General features: G+C 30.6%; 1 protein-coding gene across 1 annotated transcript; it reads left to right on the forward strand.

Annotated features, from left to right (window-relative positions):
• The first annotated feature begins 2 nt into the window (after positions 1-2).
• LOC144840359 (heparan sulfate glucosamine 3-O-sulfotransferase 5-like) lies at positions 3-20,590 on the forward strand. Its single transcript, XM_078696148.1, has 3 exons — positions 3-108; positions 13,637-15,835; positions 19,014-20,590. Exon 2 carries the CDS (start codon positions 13,793-13,795, stop codon positions 15,173-15,175), a length of 1,383 nt encoding a protein of 460 aa, XP_078552274.1. The 5' UTR covers positions 3-108; positions 13,637-13,792; the 3' UTR covers positions 15,176-15,835; positions 19,014-20,590.
• Positions 20,591-20,961: the final 371 nt, after the last annotated feature.

Raw genomic sequence — 20,961 nt, forward strand, 5'->3', positions numbered from 1 at the left:
AGAGACGACGTGTGTGTGATGAAAGAAATAAGAAAGAATGTTGTAAATCGAAGTTTATAATCAATTATTGTATTATGATATATGTCTACAGTGTTTGATCCAACAGAGGTAAGTGTAGTATTTCTTCAATAGTTTAATATAAGCCTTTTAACAAATTATTTACAAAGGGGATACCTTAATACATTCTTGTTTATTTCTCGAATACATCTAGGAGAGTAGAGACTTAGTCTAGTTAGGCCTATTACCTTCTCCTAGCTAGACAATGTATTATGTAGGAAGGGAACAAGACTTCCCGCTGTCTTCATAATTCCAAATAAAGGTCAGTTCGCCCTTACTGTGTACAGACAGTAGGCAACCAACAAGATATTTACTAATGTTTGTATGTAGGCCTATATATTATATGTCATGTTGTGGTTTTATTAAAAGTGGAGTATATTTTCGGCAAATTTAATACCTATTTCTTGACATGATAATAATTATAATGTATTATTAGGGCCTAGTAATAAATATTACTTATTTATAAATTATACAGTAGTATGAATTAACTATTTTAAAAAATAACTCTATCAGGTTCTCTTTCTAGGCTAACCTAGGCCTAGGTCTACAAAGATCTGCATAAATATTGTTTAAAAAATTGTTTGTTTTAATATGATATTAATGATCCTGATATATCCTTTTTTTTAAATTGTATTCAATACCCACTGGCCATCCTACAAATGTACAAAGTAAATTGTGAATGTGATATTGCAGAAAAGCATTTTATTATGTATAAAAACAAATTTTGAAATTATACGGAATAAAAACAATTATCTCTGCAACGTCTTTTCTTTTTTAATGACTTTTACTCCATCTGTCTGGCTAACCAACATCCTAAAGCTTACCCATCTGTATACCATAATCAACTGTTCTTCATCTAAGAACTACAAAATAAAGGTGTGTAAAACACTTAAATTAATAAGAAAAACCATTAATTACTATATTATGTTTAAAAGTTTATACAGTTTAGTCAAAAAATAATAAAAAAGCTACTACAGTACAGTATGTAGCTACCATGTACCAACCAGACTATCATCTTTATATAGTAGCCTACTTTAAAATCATTAAATTTCTTTGTAAAGTATGCAGACAAATACTAGCAATTTATGCATTAACAATCCATTATTTATGCTCTCCATTAACCAGTAAATGTAATTAATCTAAAATAATGCCTAAATAGCCGAGCAGGCAATATTCAATCTTTTGATGATATTAAATTACAAGATAGAGTCGCCCGAAATATTGTCAAATAAAAATAATAACACAAATTCAAAAATCTGTAGTCTTATATCCCATCCTTGTAATTGTAGATTTTTCTGAGAAAAAAATTATGCAAAATACATAATATGAATGATACTATTGGGGTGTCCCAATACTGTACAGTTAGCTCAACAACAATTGATATTGTATTTTATTTTTAAACTATAGTCCAATGTAATTTATTGTGTTTTTAAGTATCTTTGCTACATAATAATAATGCTGACGATACCGTCTTGACTGGCTATATTACCAATGCAGATGAAAATAGTTATAGGGAAATGATAATAACCGATTAAACTTAAGTGGAGTGAGGATAACAACCTGAAATTAAATGCAACTAAAACTAAAGAAGTTGTAATTGATTATAGGAAAGAATGTGAACCTTTGATTCCAGTAGAATTTCTATGTTTTTTTTAAAAAAACAAATGACAATAAATGATACTTAACTTGACTTATAAATGGAGAAGAAATTAATATGGTAGAAGAATATACATATTTAGGATGTATCATTGATCATAAACTTAACTGGAAGACAAACACAGATAAATTAGTTGGTAAATCATCTCAAAGAATTTATATATTGCGAAAAATGAAAACGCTCAATATTGATATCACTATTATGAAGTTGTTTTATACGACGACGATCCAAAGTGTATTATCTTACTGTCTGATTTGTAACTATGGTAATTTATATAAGAAAGATGAAAAAAAGGCTAAATCAAATTGTAAAAAGAGCTGGTAAACTTATAGGCGATATGCCAATCTGCCTGGATGAATTAGATCAATACAGGCTGCTTTGCGTTTTATGGGTGATGTCAGTTATCCCCTAAATGATCAGTTTATTCGATCCCGTAGTGGTAGGCTCTGTGTCCCTAAGACAAACCGATCCCGTTATGCCTTTATAGCCAACGTCATACATTTGATAAACTCACGGCAAAAAAAGATAGGAAACTGTAGTGTTAACATATCATTGTGCAATTCTTCCTTTTTAATATTGTATTTCTAATAGTTTTAATAATTTTATGATAAAAGCTTTTAATCTGTATGTATTATACATAACCTAGTGTTTAATTATGTATTTTTGTGTATTTTGTTGTAATCTTCTGAATTTGTATAGTACTGTATATCTTTTTTTTATATTTCATGTCAGTTTCAAATGTATTCCATTTATATTACTATGGACAAATAATATCAGTATCAGTAACTGCTCATACATGGTTTTAAATTTTGTGCAGAGTGACATTATATTTTTTTTAATGTGACAAGTTATCCGTTCTTCTCAAGATTTTAAATCTGTTTCTTGAATGTATCCTTGAACTGAGAATGAAAATTAAAAATGTTCCATCTTGTCAGGCCATCTTCAACACACCTATTATAATTACAACGGTCACTCATCTCACAATACCACAGGAGAGAACTCAATGATTAATCTAAACACCAGAGTTGTGTCTCATACAGCATTAATATTTTCTTTATAAATGATAATAATGCATTTTGTCTCAACCTTTTCCATACATTTTGTTGATCAGCTAGACCACTATGCTAGTATGTTGTAGATTTTCCTAGCCCGCATTCTGTATGCCGCAAATATAATATTCTTTTGATTTTAAGTGGGGGAAAAACTCATTCAAACCACTCTGAACGTACTTCCAAGCCATAAAAAAGAATTCTAATATACTGTACATGGCTACCTAGTTTTTAGGTGAAGAACTGGGTCTTAATGCCATGACACCTACACCCCTTGTTGTTTTCAACTTTTTAAAGCCCTGTTCAGTGAAACATTACTCTTAAAATAATAGTCATATTTGTTTAAAAAATGCATGAATGACTTTAGTATTCTACATGCTAAACCAGTGGACATAACTTTTCTGTTTGACTATAGAATTAGAAGAATTCCATGGTTTGACCATATGTTTGAAGTATTTAATCATTGATTGGCTGGGTGCATCGACAACAATAGATTTTTGGGTTTATTTTCACAATATTAACTTTCAATTGAGTGTTGTTAAAGGTGTGTCTAGTATAAACTTCCTTACTGTACAAAGGAAAGCCACAGATTAGAATAGAATATTAAGATACAGATCATACAGGTAGCTTTGTAATGGAAGTAAGTAGACTTGACGGCTTGACAGCAGAAGTCTTGATTGAGAAGCATTAAATTCGGAAGGTATTTTATCTATATTTTTTTCAAGCTTTTTTAAAATAATAATATTCTTCAAAATCATGCAAATATTATGTTAAACTTATTCGGAAAATTAATGATTTATTTGTTATTAAGTTTATACAGTTAACAAAATGTGAAAGTCATTTTTTTATTATTGTACTGCACATGGAGGAGGAATTTGGTCTAAAAATAATTTGCCATTGTTAAAGCTATGTGTACAGTATGTAACTGTATCTGCCTACACAGAATTCTATGAAATACTCAACACCATTTCTATCAAGAAACAGGATAGGTAGGACAGGAACTTGAGGACAGGTTTCAAAAGTATAGCTGTTAATTAGTATTTATTTCTTTCAAAATCAAGGTGATAAAATGCAGGATAACGATCTGTAAGATAACATTACAGGATTATGATCTCAAAGGAAAGTAGTACTGATAAGTGCTTACAGGAAAAGGGAGAGTATTCATTTGATTTGAGCGTCTTGGTTATCTTTGCCGCCATATGTTTCGGTTACTTGATATCAGAAAGGTAATTTTATGTTTGCAGATAGTTGCTGTGTAAGGTATTTCCAACATTGCGCTTGGTGTATGTCTACAATTTAATTTACAGTATTTCGAACAAAAAAATATTTTGTTGTCCTTTCTATACACTTGTGTATTGAAAATGCTCATTTTCAATTTAAAATGCTCAGTTGGCTATTTGTTGATTCAAGTCTATTTAAAAGGTTGATTGTCTATTTAAAATGTTGATTGTCTATTTAAAAGGTTGAGTGTCTATTTAAAATATTGAATTATTACAAATATTGTGTATTAATATTTTTAAGATTAAATAATAAAGTATTTGAATGTAAGATTAATATTTTAATCTTTACATTTTGCCTTAAATTGCTTTGTCATACATAGTTTTTATTGCACATCAAGATAATCATTTCAGACATTCGTTTCAGATGTTAACATTTGGTACATTATATTTTCACAAATAATGTTTTTATGTGATTGATTGCCGTCGTCATTTATTACTGTATGTTATAATTACTCAAATAACTTTAAGAATACTCTACATTACTAAATGCCTTTCTGTGTTTTAAACCATTATGTGTGTTAATCATAAAAAATGTATGTTTTAATGGACATTTGATTGATTATATAACAACAATATTCATCTAGTCATTTTTGAACAATTTTCTTCCAGAAATCTGGTTCAAATTCTTAAGGACAACAAATCCTATTTCTTTTATTATTACCTTGTACTGCTATAAATTCTGTAGGTTTTTTTTTAGTCTATCATTTCAAATCTAGTCTCATCTTCATACTGTACAGTTACATTGATTAATATTTTATTTTTTTATTGGATTCTTAGAGTTCTTGTAGTATCATCGATTAAACTTACAGGTACTATTAAACATTCACTAAATGTCAGTCAGCAAAAAATATGAACAAATAAATCTTCATATTTTTGTATGTATTTGCAGGCTTGAGAATTGTGCACAATTTATGTAAGCTATTTAGATAAAAATGGAGCAAGAGGGACAGTGGCGGATCCGATACATGATTAAAATTTAGAGGGTGGCTGGACTCTCCCCCTTGGCATTCGTATGTCACCAAAATTAATGGGCTTGTCTCATTCTTATTTAATTGACACTACAGCAAAAAAAGTGCAAAATTAGGCTTTTTATAGAGCCTATTATTATGAAATAATACAGTACATTAAATATTATTACACATTATTACATTATACAATAAATTCTCTTGTATTGAGAAAAGTCATATTCTATCTTTATTGTATACTGTATTACTATAAACAATGATAGTATTTTTGAAAATGCTTGTAATAAAAATACTGTTTAAAATGAAGGAATTAAAACGAGCAAGCCTGCCAAAAAATAATAGATCGACACATGAATCTTCTTAACAACAAAAAAATGACTGAAGTAATAAGTGTATGAAGAATTGTATCATACTGTGCCTTCCTTCAAGTCGGAACTAATAGAGATCTCTAGATTAGCTGCTGTATGACTAAGGTTATATTTTATGATATCGTTTTATATCTCTGAATAAACTAAAACATACTGTACATAATACACAGGATACAATACATAGGCTATTATTAAAAACATCACTGTAATGTAAACAACCAATGTTCTAAAACAATTTTTATATGGCATTCTAAAATTAATCTGTTTAATATATCAATAATTGTATTAATTCAATTTAAATTTAATTATGTATAATACATTATTTTATACGGAAATTATTGTAATATATTGTTATTAAATAACAATTATCATAGACATGTTTGTCATTTTAAAAATGATGATTTTTAAATTATTAGGTGATCATTTAGAATAAAATGATCACCTATTGTTATTGTATAAAATCTTTATTATTATTTATTGGTTTTCCGCAACGAAGTTGCAGGAAAACCTCTTGTGATTGTACGAAATCATCATCATCATCATCATCTTTTTTTTCATCTTCTTTCTTTCTGTATGATTTTTGTGTAACGCTTTTCTCTAAAACTTGCAAACATAACATTTTTTTAACTATGTTGACATTTTGACATTTATGTAACGTCGTCAAGCGAAGCTTTTCATGATGCTTACAATTGCGCAACGTGACGTACGCGCGATTTAACGATTTTCTCGTATTTAACATAGCTCGACAACCAAATAACATTTCAACTTGAAACTTTGCAAAAGTTTAATTTATATTATGCGCTAACTTTCTGTGGAAAAAAAATTGCGTGTTTTACACAAAGTTACGCGCGCACGCGCATTTAAAATTTCAAAATGCGCAAAATTAATTTATAATCAACTTTCTACGCGTTTCATGTCGTTTTAAGCATGTCAAAAATTCCCACGCGTGCGCACATTTTTACGTGTGCGGTGCGCACGTAGCATTGAAAACGTATTTTTTTCGCGTGATTTATGTTTTTCCAGCCTTTTCTAGTAATTTTACCAAATTTTAAACAATTTCGACTTAAAGATACGTCATACGAGCACGTCGAATTGGACAATTTGCGCGCGTTTTTTATGAAAAGGTTAAAAAATTCGTTTAAAATATGCCTTTTTTTAAACAGTCGTAATTTCTAAACTAGACGGTCAACTTTTTGTGGATGACATTTTCTGGAAGTTAATGAGTTGTAGATATCGGATCATATATTAATATGGCTAACCGGACATTGTGACGTCATCGTATTGCCACGCTAATATAAAATTTAGGATTTTTGTATCTTTCGTCATAGCTCATCACATTTAATAGAGCGCATCTCCACTTATCCGTTTTCCATTTTCACCCAAATTTTGATATTGTCTAGGTCAATCAACTGTCTTTCGCATGAATTATAAATATTTTAATTTTTTTGACGTCATCAATCCTAAAAATTTAAATTACGTGTGGCATTAATTTCATCTTTACAGTAAATTTTAATCTGTTATAGCTCGTAAGAATAAAATTTGATAATCACGATTAAAACGTTTTCTGGAAGCTATTGGATTTTAGATACGAAATCATGTGAAAATTTTGCCAATCGGATGTTGTGACGTCATCATATGGCCAGTTAAATGAAAAAAGTCGTATTTTCATCTTTTTCGTCATAATTCATTGCATTTAAAAGAGCGCGCATCAATATTTCACGTATTCAAATTTCTTCTACACGCTAATACGTTGTTGCTGAGATAATTTCTTTTCGGAAATGCTACCTTCGCGTTTCATTTTAAAACCGTCAACATGTTAAAAATTGCAATAAATAGCGGGTCCCGTAATTTCACCTATTCTACACTGTATGTGATATGGATACAGATTATACTGTGTATACTATATATGAATCAAAATAATAGAATTCAGCAATAAAAACATATCATATTCTTCAGTTCAGGTCATAATGCCAACGTGGACACTTCCTTTTGTCCTCAACCTATCCCCTTAATGTTCGGTACGGTAAGGTACGTCGTTACACGTTCATGTTGCACCACTTGCGCGGCGGAAAACCAAACTCGTCAAAGTGACGAGTTACATGTCTAGTTTTTTTTTTTTAGTTATCCGCATTTAGCGGATAACTCCTTGTAACTGTCCTGTTTCATCATCTTTTTTTTTTTTTTCTGTATTCTTCTTTCTTTCTGTCATTTTTGTGTCACGCGTAACTCAAAAACGTGTAAACATAACATTTTATAACTTTGTCAACATGTGGGCGTTCACGTGAAGTTGTGCACCCGCTATTGTGAATGACGTCATAGTTGCGCAACGTGACTTACGCGCGTTTTTATGAATTTCGCGTATTTAACATAGATCGAAAACCATATAACATTTTAATTTGAAACTTAGAAAAAGTTTAAGTTATATCTTGCGCTAACTGACTGTGAGAAAAAAATGGCATGTTTTACACGAAGTTACGCGCGCACGCGCGTTTAAAATTTCAGAATGCGCAAAATTAATTTCTAATCAACTTTCTACGCGTTTCATGTCATTTTAAGCATGTAAAAAATTCCCACGCGTGCGCAAATTTGTACGCGCGCGGTGCGCACGTAGCGTTAAAAACAATTTTTTCCGCGCGATTTATGTTTTTCCAGCCTTTTCAAGTAATTTTACCAACTTTTAAACAATTTCGACTTAAAATTAACGTCATACCAGCACGTTGAATTGGATAATTTACGTACGTTTTTGATGAAAAAGTTCAAAAATTCCTTAAAATTTGTCAAAATTATACCTTTTTTAAAACAGTCGTAGTTTCTAAACTAAACGGTAAAAGTTATTTTTATTACGTATTCTGGAAGATGATGAGTTGTAGATATCGTATCATGCATCAATATTGCTAACAGGACATTGTGACGTCATCGTATGGCCATGCGAATATAAAATATAGGATTTTTGTATCTTTTGTCATAGAGCATCACATTTAATAGAGCGCATCTTCGCTTATCCGTTTTTCATTTTAACCCAGATTTTGATATTTTTTAGGTTAATCAACTACCTTTCGCATGGGTTAAAAATATTTTAATTTTTTTGACGTCATCATGTCTAAAAATGTAAATAACGTGGGTCACTTATTTTCATCTTTACAGTAACTTTCAATCTGTTATAGCTCGTCAGAATAAAAAGCGGTAATCATGATTAAAACGTTTTCTGGAAGCTATTGTATTGTAAATACGAATTCATATCAAAATTTTTCCAATCCGACGTTGTGACGTCATCATATGGCCAGTTGAACAAAAAAAATTGTATTTTCATCTTTTGCGTCATAGTTCATCACATTTAAAAGAGCGCGCATCTATATTTTACGTATTCAAATTTCTTCTACATGTTAATATGTTGTTACTGAGATAATATCCTTCCGAAATTGCTATCTTAGTGTTTCATTTTGATACTGTCGCCATGTTAAAAATAGGAATAAACGGGGGGGTCCCGTAATTTCACCTATTCTACACTGTATGTAATATGTATACAGATTATACTGTTTGCATGTATATGCTATATGACACAACATTGACAGAATTCAGCACTAACAGCATATCATATTCTTCAGTTCTTGTCATAATGCCATAATATTTATCTGTGTGCAATATTCCAACGTATGATGTGAACGTGGCGTTTGTCGTGGTGCGGATAACTAACTCGTCAAAGTGACGAGTTTCATGTCTAGTCTTTTTATTGTTTCTGTACACTATTTTGTGTAACAATTATCTCAAAAAGTTTAATATCAATGATTACAAAAATTTCAGAATATCTTTCAAATAATATAACTTAATCCTAATAAGCTTTCCAGCGTGATCACTCATCCGTGACGACATTTATACGCCATTTTGCGAAATCACATTATCAATCATATCTCCATAATTCATTATCACATATTAATGAAATTCACTACACGTAAACTTCAGATCAAGGGTAAAAATATTAGCAAATAAAAACGCACGCGCACGTAGGTTCATGCGCGTGATATCGCGCGTTAAAAATTTAAAACGCTCAAAACTAAGTTTTGATCAATTTAGAGCATGAATTAGGCCATTTGCGTGTTTCAAAAAATTACTGCGCAAAAATGTGTTTTTGCGCGCGCGATACTTAAAAAGCGTAAAAAACATGAATTTTTTTTACAAATCTCATTCTACTCACCATCCTTAGTACATTCACCAAATTTGAGTCAGTTCCGACTTAAAATAACGCTATACGAGCACGTTAAAAATGACAAAATGCGCACATTAATTTTACAAAAGTTCTGAAAATGGTGAAAAATAGGTCTTTTTTAAAATGAAAATAATTCTTCAGAATGCAAGATGACCCCCGATTTTTTTAACTTATTCTGGAAGCCATTGAGTTGTAGATATGAATTCATGTACACATTTTACGTACAAAATGTTTTGACGTCATCAAATGGCCACTTGAATTTAAAAATTAGGATTTGTTATCTTTTTGTGTAGATTATCACATTCAACAGAGCGCATCTTGGTTATGTGTGCTCGAATTTCGCACAACTTTCAGTATGTGCTTGCTTAATTAATTATCTTTATCATGAGTTGACACTATCTTCATTTTAATGACGTCATCACGCGTAAAAACTTGAATAACGTAGGCCGTGTAATTTCACCTTCGCAGTAAATTTGAATATCTTACAGCTCTTCAGAATTGAAGGTTACCTTGATGATTATAATTTATTATGAAAGCTGATGAAATGTAGATATTAATTCATATAAAAATTAAGCCTATCGGATGTTGTGACGTTAACATATGGCCAGTTGAAGTGAAAAAGTAGTTTTTTCATATTTTTCGTCAAAGTTATACACAATTCAAAGAGCGCGCACAGCGCTTCTACGTGCCAAATTTTTTTCCAAATCTTATATTTTTTTGCTCAATTAATTATCTTTCGAAATTGTCATCTTAAAGTTTAGTTTGATAACGTCATCATGCCAAAAAATTAGAACATGTGTGTCCCGTAATTTCACCTATGCTACACTGTATATAGATATACAGTATATACTGTACATATTGTATATGGCATATAGGCACAACTCAGCACTATAAGCATATAATAGGATGGCATACATCAACATTTTCCGATCGTATGTTAACGTACGTGCATGTTTAAAAAAAATTAATTTCAGTAAAATGATAAAAATGATCACCTATAATTCGTCAAAGTGACGAATTAAATTCTAGTTTTATCATTAGATTCGTTATTGTATTGTAATGATAATTGTTCAAACTTAGATTTAAAATTGTTTCTGTTTCATTAAGACTTCAAAGTAAAATATCTTTCTATTTCATTAATATTACTGCATTTAACAGAGCAATTTAAATGAATTATTCAACAAATGATTTTTTTATAAGCCATAATTATCCTATCTGCATTACAATTTCTTTACCCTAAACCATTGAAAAATGAAACACACTCATTTTAATACACAATCGTGTTTGTAGATATATTGCCTACAGTAATACATAATAAAGATAAAAGTTCCGATAATAAAAAAACATGACTATTTGAATATTTTAATTAACGGTATCGTCTGTATAATGTAAATGAAGATACTGTTTTATTCAATAGTGTTTAGTATTCATTAAGCTTATGAATAATTCATTGCATAAAATTATTATGTAGTTAGATTTTGAACTACATAACACAAACACCTTACAGTAGATTGTGAATTCATTTTTAAAATGTAAGCAAAATCAAATTAGTAAAAAATGTGAAATAAACATTTGATGAATGAATGGCCATATTTATAATTGCAAACTAGTTAAATCTATTGCATTGTAAGAGATTCCAATATAACAGCCAAAATGGAACAACTTGGCAAAATGCTTTTCCAATTTTAGAAGCTAGTTCTACAGGTACAGTAGATGGAAATTCAGCTTAATATTGCTAAAAAGGTAAACATTTTGGCACACATGGCGTGTCATATGTATTGAGCTGGAATTGCCTCTGGTTACGGAAACAATTTTAAGGCATATAAAAAAGACAATAGCTAGGGAATTAGGAATATTAAAAAATGAACTATTATTTGGAATATCTCACTCACCTGATAATAATTTAATAAAATTACATATTACATTCTTTTAAAATATATTTTAAAATCCAGTTGTCTACACCATCTAAACCCCCACCAATATACCCTCTTTTTCCCCCAACCGTATCGCCATTGCATTTATTTTTCATTACTGCCTTATGTATGGTTGCAAATGATGAAAAATAGATCATTTTGACGCTTATTTTACATTAATCATAAAATATCTGTTGTACAGGAAATTACGATTGACATGTTGTGTCACAATTTTGAGTTTAAATTTAAAGGAATGATACATTAGGTGCTTTTATAGAATTTATTAGTATTTTGCGGTTAATTATTTAAATAGAATTATTTTATCTTGAAGCAGATTCCATGAAGACTGAGTACCTTTTTATGGTAGTGCATATTAGATTAAAAATCTGGGCTTTTGCTTAATTCAAGATATTTAAAAATCATCAAAATCAAACTGTGAATAAAGCCATTTATAGTTTTAAGCCTTGTCTACACTATCAAACTTTATCTGACAAAAAAGTGTGATGTGCCCATATATGGACATGATGGTATCATGCTACCATATTTGGGCATACAATATCATGTCCATATATGGGCACATCATATTTTGCTGTCACATAAAGTTTGATAGTGTAGACAGAGCTTTAAATGTTATTCATTTTTGCCAAAAAAAGACAAATTAAACAGTTACACATTTTTAATGTTCTCACATTTTAACAATTCCAGATCAAACCTTCCCATTCTAGTTTGCTTTTGCTTATCTTGACAATGTCAGATTTGTTTAAAAATTCATAACTACTTCTCAAGATACATTTTGTTAAAGTCATTGATTATACATAGCCTAATTTCTTGTAGGTCCGTAAATGTAAGTACAGTAATTGATTCACAGCCTGCCAACAACCAAAGTAGTGACTATGTGTGACTAGACAAGCATTGACACAATCATATTCCAATTTGACCTTTTAAAGGTCCTCTTAATGTATACAATGTATACTACACTCACAGTATGTTTATCAATACTAAATTGAACAACCCATTTTCTGATAAAGTATTGAATAATAATTGACTGTATGACCAGAATAATAATAATAGTTCATTCTTATTTAGCACATAATAAGCAAGCTCTCAATGCGCTGCATATTATTACCCCAGTCATTTTTTGGATCATACATGTATGAAAACATACTCCCATAATAATGCAGCTAGTAATCAGCGCAAAGTTGTGTCTTGATCTAACCAGGTACCCATTTTATACACCTGGATGGACAGAGGCAAATGTAAGTAAAGTGTCTTGCCTACAAGCAATGCGGTGAGAGTATAGTCCCATGGGTCTATGTATGAAATTTGCCAAAAATTGGGGAGTTTTGATTTATACACAAATTTCATTTAAATAATAGGATTTTAAACCTGCAGAGTCTAAATTTATCCTCGATTGGAATTATACTTTAATAGCATGAGATTAAAATCGGTCATAACGTTAGTGTAATTTTCCATTTTGCTTCTTCTCTTGCCAATTAGATCCTGGAATGACGCCACCTTATTAATTTTTTTCTTAAGACACAACTCCATCTTAATAATCACCGCAATTTCTGTCTTTTTTTTTACAAGTTTGTTTATGGTGCTGTTTTTTAACTTCCAACCTATGTATTTTTTTCCTTTTAAGATGTATTTTACTAAGATACATTAAAGTATTTTTGATCGAACCATACCATATTATGAATTTGATAGAACGCATAAATTTATTTCGAAAATTCTCTTGGGTATCGATTCACATGCTCATATATAGAATTACAGTTAAAGTAATAAATTAGTTTTCAGTAAATCACAATCTCAAGAAAATTTCTTCATTCATTCATTATACAAATCTTGTGATGTACACATCACCACTCAAGATGAGGGTCTTGAAATCTGTTTGAGATATTTTGAAATTTGTTTTGGACAATTTTTGCGTGGTTGAAGCACTTGTCATCATTTCCATCGTTTTCATTTTCAGGGAATTAAATTTGAATGCTACTCCTAAAGGGTGGTTGTCAATAAGCAAACACTAATTGGTCTGTCATAAAAGGGAGATATAAATCCCATGTGCTATCAGTATTAATGGAATTATACAGAAAAGACATGAGTGAGTTTTTAAATTGTGTTTTTTTTGTTTTATTATTTGCAGGTTTGTATAGTGTCTTCTATTGAGAAGGGTGACGGGAATTGTGGAGACGATTGCTAAATGGAAACAACAATTTGCTAGCTAAATGGAAACAATGAAGACTGTTAAATAACATGTCAATTAACAATTTATGGTATTGATAGTTAAAACTTGGGAAACATGTCTCTTATTAATAAGAAGATACTTATTCTTTCGTGCTGTGCTTTAACGCTGTTGATGATATCCTACGTATCGCTTCGGTTGAATGACAGTACAGAAGCTGGCTTTCAGAACGATAGAAAAAGACTTTCATATCGCAAAAAGGCGATTCTACGCAATCCTGCTCTAAATAACAAAATACAAAAACCTCTTCTTGATAAGCCTTTAAGTCGATCTTCTGGAAACCGAGAAAATAATACATCAGGAGAGTTATCATACGGAGAATATGTTAAAACAAAACAGTTAAATCTTGATACTCCAGCTGTACAGTATCTAAATCATAGTTCTACTACTAAGCAAAAAGATCTTGTGGAGTATTTAGTGGAAACAAAAGATCCTCGATCTGAACGTCTAATTAAAAAGTTGTACTCCACAATAAGTGATGATTTGTATCAAAAATTGTTTACAAAAATTAAAAGAATAGAGGAAGCAAAGCATATAACATTTAGAAATTTACCTTTTCAAAAACAATGGAAGGTGTTGATACCAACAATGAAAGAGCTCGGGTACGAACAGAGGTTACCAAGGGTTATTAATATTGGTTCGAAAAAGAGCGGAACAAACGCATTTGGGTTCTTTTTTCAACAACATCCGCAAGTATGCCACTCGCTCGGAAACGAGGTTCATTACTTTGATTGGAATCATGAAAAAGGTACGGCGTATTACAAGTCAAGAATGGGCTTTGCAACTGGAAACCAATTTAGTTTTGAGAAAACGCCGCGGTATTTTGTAACAGAAGATGCACCGTTATTTATATTAGAAGAACTTCCAGAAGATATTAAATTTATTTTATGTGTTAGAGATCCAGTAGACCGCGCAATCTCAGATTTCCGTCACGAATCTGAGCTGACTGAAAGGCGCAATTCAAAGGGAAGAATAAACCATGCAAAGTACTTGTCAAAAGATGGGCAAATTCAAGGCCTCAAATTTGAAAAATTGGTCATGACACCAAACGGAGAGGTCAATGCGTCAAATGAAATAATACAAACAAGTTTGTATTCTAAACATTTAAAAAACTGGTTGAAATATTACTCCAGAGATAGGTTTTTGATTATTAACCATGATAATCTTCAAGATGATGCGTACAATGAACTGAAGCGCGTAGAAATGTTTCTAGGATTGAAGCCATATTTCACAAAAGATATGTTTTACTACGATGAAAAGAGACACGGGTCTTGTATGAAAGGGAAACCTAGGCCATGCCCCGCAAAAAGTACCCCAGGCTTCTTACCAAAAGCGCAACTTAGCCCTTATATATCTAAAAAACTACATGATTTTTATAGACCATACAATAATGAATTTTCTAAATTAATTGGTCAACGGTTTGATTGGATGGACAGATGACATCAGAAATAATACCTTTCTTTCGTTAATGCACACTATACTCTTAATGGCAGGCCTACTAAAATACTACAGTATAACTCTCTGATTAATTCCTTCAAGCTTGCTGAGCCTCTCTGGAATCACGCATCTAATTGCAATTTGTTTTACAGTGTACAGCATACATTTATTTGTTTCTGTTTTATGCAAATTTTTATTGATCGAAGAAAGTTGTTTAACACGTCTTTATTTTGCTCTGGGGAGTAGCGCAAAATATGCTGTTCTTGCTATGCTAATTCTTAAATAAGTTTTGTTTTACAATTTATTTAACTAAAAGCAATTAACTTAATTTAACTTATCTATGATTCTTATAAATATAAAATATTATAAGACTACATACAAGAATAGCATTTTCTATTTTCAACAAACTATTTTGCTAAAGAAATTTTTATAGCAGCCTGTATTTTTAGTGCAAATAATGTAAACAATACATTATGGACAATGAGTATATCATCTTTGCAAGTGTAACTTACTGAAGGAAAGTATAAGACAGTATGTTGTGATTCTCTGACCTCACAGCCGCGGCGTAAATAAATAAAAAGTAAGGAAATAATTTATATTTTATCAAAGACTATGGCAGGCCTAGTCTTGCTTTCATGTTGTCTTTCGAAATTGCTTCATTAGGTGATCATTTAGAATAAAATGATCACCTATTGTTATTGTATAAAATCTTTATTAGGTGATCATTTAGAATAAAATGATCACCTATTGTTATTGTATAAAATCTTTATTATTATTTTTCTTTTTTTTTTTCTTTTTATTGTTTCTGTACACTATTTTGTGTAACAATTATCTCAAAAAGTTTAATGTCAATGATTACAAAAATTTCAGAATATCTTTCAAATAATATAACTTAATCCTAATAAGCTTTCCAGCGTGATCACTCATCCGTGACGACATTTATACGCCATTTTGCGAAATCACATTATCAATCATATCTCCATAATTCATTATCACATATTAATGAAATTCACTACACGTAAACTTCAGATCAAGGGTAAAAATATTAGCAAATAAAAACGCACGCGCACGTAGGTTCATGCGCGTGATATCGCGCGTTAAAAATTTAAAACGCTCAAAATTAAGTTTTGATCAATTTAGAGCATGAATTAGGCCATTTGCGTGTTTCAATAAATTACTGCGCAAAAATGCGTTTTTGCGCGCGCGATACTTAAAAAGCGTAAAAAATATGAATTTTTTTTACAAATCTCATTCTACTCACCATCCTTAGTACATTCACCAAATTTGAGTCAGTTCCGACTTAAAATAACGCTATACGAGCACGTTAAAAATGACAAAATGCGCATATTAATTTTACAAAAGTTCTGAAAATGGTGAAAAATAGGTCTTTTTTAAAATGAAAATAATTCTTCAGAATGCAAGATGACCCCCGATTTTTTTAACTTATTCTGGAAGCCATTGAGTTGTAGATATGAATTCATGTACACACTTTACGTACAAAATGTTTTGACGTCATCAAATGGCCACTTGAATTTAAAAATTAGGATTTGTTATCTTTTTGTGTAGATTATCACATTCAACAGAGCGCATCTTGGTTATGTGTGCTCGAATTTCGCACAACTTTCAGTATGTGCTTGCTTAATTAATTATCTTTATCATGAGTTGACACTATCTTCATTTTAATGACGTCATCACGCGTAAAAACTTGAATAACGTAGGCCGTGTAATTTCACCTTCGCAGTAAATTTGAATATCTTACAGCTCTTCAGAATTGAAGGTTACCTTGATGATTATAATTTATTATGAAAGCTGATGAAATGTAGATATTAATTCATATAAAAATTAAGCCTATCGGATGTTGTGACGTTAACATATGGCCAGTTGAAGTGAAAAAGTAGTTTTTTCATATTTTTCGTCAAAGTTATACACAATTCAAAGAGCGCGCACAGCGCTTCTACGTGCCAAATTTTTTTCCAAATCTTATATTTTTTTGCTCAATTAATTATCTTTCGAAATTGTCATCTTAAAGTTTAGTTTGATAACGTCATCATGCCAAAAAATTAGAACATGTGTGTCCCGTAATTTCACCTATGCTACACTGTATATAGATATACAGTATATACTGTACATATTGTATATGGCATATAGGCACAACTCAGCACTATAAGCATATAATAGGATGGCATACATCAACATTTTCCGATCGTATGTTAACGTACGTGCATGTTTAAAAAAAATTAATTTCAGTAAAATGATAAAAATGATCACCTATAATTCGTCAAAGTGACGAATTAAATTCTAGTTATTATTTTTTTTCTTTTTTTTTTTTTTCTTTTTATTGTTTCTGTACACTATTTTGTGTAACAATTATCTCAAAAAGTTTAATGTCAATGATTACAAAAATTTCAGAATATCTTTCAAATAATATAACTTAATCCTAATAAGCTTTCCAGCGTGATCACTCATCCGTGACGACATTTATACGCCATTTTGCGAAATCACATTATCAATCATATCTCCATAATTCATTATCACATATTAATGAAATTCACTACACGTAAACTTCAGATCAAGGGTAAAAATATTAGCAAATAAAAACGCACGCGCACGTAGGTTCATGCGCGTGATATCGCGCGTTAAAAATTTAAAACGCTCAAAATTAAGTTTTGATCAATTTAGAGCATGAATTAGGCCATTTGCGTGTTTCAATAAATTACTGCGCAAAAATGCGTTTTTGCGCGCGCGATACTTAAAAAGCGTAAAAAATATGAATTTTTTTTACAAATCTCATTCTACTCACCATCCTTAGTACATTCACCAAATTTGAGTCAGTTCCGACTTAAAATAACGCTATACGAGCACGTTAAAAATGACAAAATGCGCATATTAATTTTACAAAAGTTCTGAAAATGGTGAAAAATAGGTCTTTTTTAAAATGAAAATAATTCTTCAGAATGCAAGATGACCCCCGATTTTTTTAACTTATTCTGGAAGCCATTGAGTTGTAGATATGAATTCATGTACACACTTTACGTACAAAATGTTTTGACGTCATCAAATGGCCACTTGAATTTAAAAATTAGGATTTGTTATCTTTTTGTGTAGATTATCACATTCAACAGAGCGCATCTTGGTTATGTGTGCTCGAATTTCGCACAACTTTCAGTATGTGCTTGCTTAATTAATTATCTTTATCATGAGTTGACACTATCTTCATTTTAATGACGTCATCACGCGTAAAAACTTGAATAACGTAGGCCGTGTAATTTCACCTTCGCAGTAAATTTGAATATCTTACAGCTCTTCAGAATTGAAGGTTACCTTGATGATTATAATTTATTATGAAAGCTGATGAAATGTAGATATTAATTCATATAAAAATTAAGCCTATCGGATGTTGTGACGTTAACATATGGCCAGTTGAAGTGAAAAAGTAGTTTTTTCATATTTTTCGTCAAAGTTATACACAATTCAAAGAGCGCGCACAGCGCTTCTACGTGCCAAATTTTTTTCCAAATCTTATATTTTTTTGCTCAATTAATTATCTTTCGAAATTGTCATCTTAAAGTTTAGTTTGATAACGTCATCATGCCAAAAAATTAGAACATGTGTGTCCCGTAATTTCACCTATGCTACACTGTATATAGATATACAGTATATACTGTACATATTGTATATGGCATATAGGCACAACTCAGCACTATAAGCATATAATAGGATGGCATACATCAACATTTTCCGATCGTATGTTAACGTACGTGCATGTTTAAAAAAAATTAATTTCAGTAAAATGATAAAAATGATCACCTATAATTCGTCAAAGTGACGAATTAAATTCTAGTTTTCCATTTGTTTTATTATGAGATTTTAACCAGATTAGTATCATATCAAAATTATTCTACTGCAGTAATTACATTTTGTTTACTGTGTTTATGCAATTATTTAGGGGGTAATCATACACATTGTTTATTGTTTATTGCAGTATTTATTTATTTATTTATTTGGAATTACACCTTTAGATCGGTGGCACACTTAGTACAAAGGTGCATCCTTCACAATAACATTATAAAATATAACAAATAATTTACATACAGAAAAGTATATAGGCAAAAAACAACTATCAACCCCTACCCTATCCCCCACCCCTCCGCACCACCCCAACCGATTTTAATCGATACATACTGCAGTAAAAAATGCAGTTTTTGCAGTAACTGCAGTAGAACAATTTTTATCCCTTAGTTTTATATAGTTTTATTATACTATATTGTACATTTTAACCTTTGTATTTTATCGTTAGGATTATGAGATATTTTATGTCTTTGTTAATGTTAGGGACCGTGTCAAACTACACCCTTAACCTGTGCAAAACCGAGGACTGGCAAAATCTAATGTTTATATTTTCAGTGACTCATTGCCATAGACTTGACATAAACTAAAAGGATACATTATTGCAGTAGTTACTGCATCAACTGCAGTAAAGTCATGTTTACCCAGTGTTTATGAATGTTTTTTTTTCTCTATTATCGAGCACAAGTTTTTTTGCTTCAAAATCAAATCTTTATTTAATATTTCGTATTCATAACTTTGCTTGCCTTGTTAAAAACATATACTTTGACTTTTATATACTTAATTTTAACCAAAATTTTATTGATGTTTTATTAACATTAGTTATGCCTACTCAACTACTTAAATACATTATTGAATCGTTAATGTAGATTTTTGTAATATTAACAAAAATATATAATTTTACTGTTATAAATTTATATAAAATTGTTTCTATTTTCTGTATAATTTTTAATATTAGTTAGATATTAGTATGGATGAATATATGTATATTTTTAAAAACTTTCATTTAACATGCTTATTTATGACATTATTTCCTACCTACCTATGTAAAAATGTAGTTCAAAGTCTTAGTAGTAGTTTAGGTGTCCCACCAACATGAAATCAAGCCCCCTTTAATTAGGCCTACAGGACATTGTCAGCAGAATTTCATCTGCTTTGGTATGAATGCAGTTTCAATATTTGCGCTTACCTAATAGGTAATAGCCATTATATAAATCTCTAGATCTGCCGTTAAGGAAAAATCTTGTTTTTCTGTGGGTCACATTCTCCTTATCTATATAAGGGTTTAATGTCATCATCACAAAATTATTCAACAAAGCTAAAATGTGTTATATAAGGGTCTGGCCACACCTGCTAAAATGATCTGAGATTGTAGGACATTTTAAGGGTTTAATTTCATCACTACAAATTTATTCAACAAAAGCTAAAATGTGTTATAAGGGTCTGGCCACACCTGCTAAAATGATCTGAGATTGTATTTTATATATTTGAAACATATGTATTGTATTATTTATGTTATAACATTTCAATGTTATTGGTGTATCCGCACTCATGCATAGTGAAATAAAATAAACAGGAAATTTTTAATATTATGCTGGTGTTGTGGTATCTATTGTGACTACTGAATACAAAATCAAAATACTTCAGTTTGTATTCAATTATAGAATTCAAGCTGTTTTCTCTAAAACGATTTTTATGCTGTCTTAAGCTCACACTATCAAACTAGTTTGATAAAAGTGTGACGTGCCCAAATATGGTAGTGATATAATATATCATCATGTCCATATATGGGCACATCACATTTTGTTGTCGCATAAAGTTTGAGTTTTGTCGTCGTAAAAACGGTAGTAAGATTTGTATACAGTATCTTTCTAAAATGCTTGGTTCCTATTATGCTTGGTTCCCACTAGAGACGCAACACAACGACGTAACGCAACGTAAGT

The sequence above is a fragment of the Antedon bifida genome, chromosome 4, assembly GCF_963402885.1.
Source record: "Antedon bifida chromosome 4, ecAntBifi1.1, whole genome shotgun sequence".
Lineage (NCBI taxonomy): Eukaryota > Metazoa > Echinodermata > Crinoidea > Comatulida > Antedonidae > Antedon > Antedon bifida.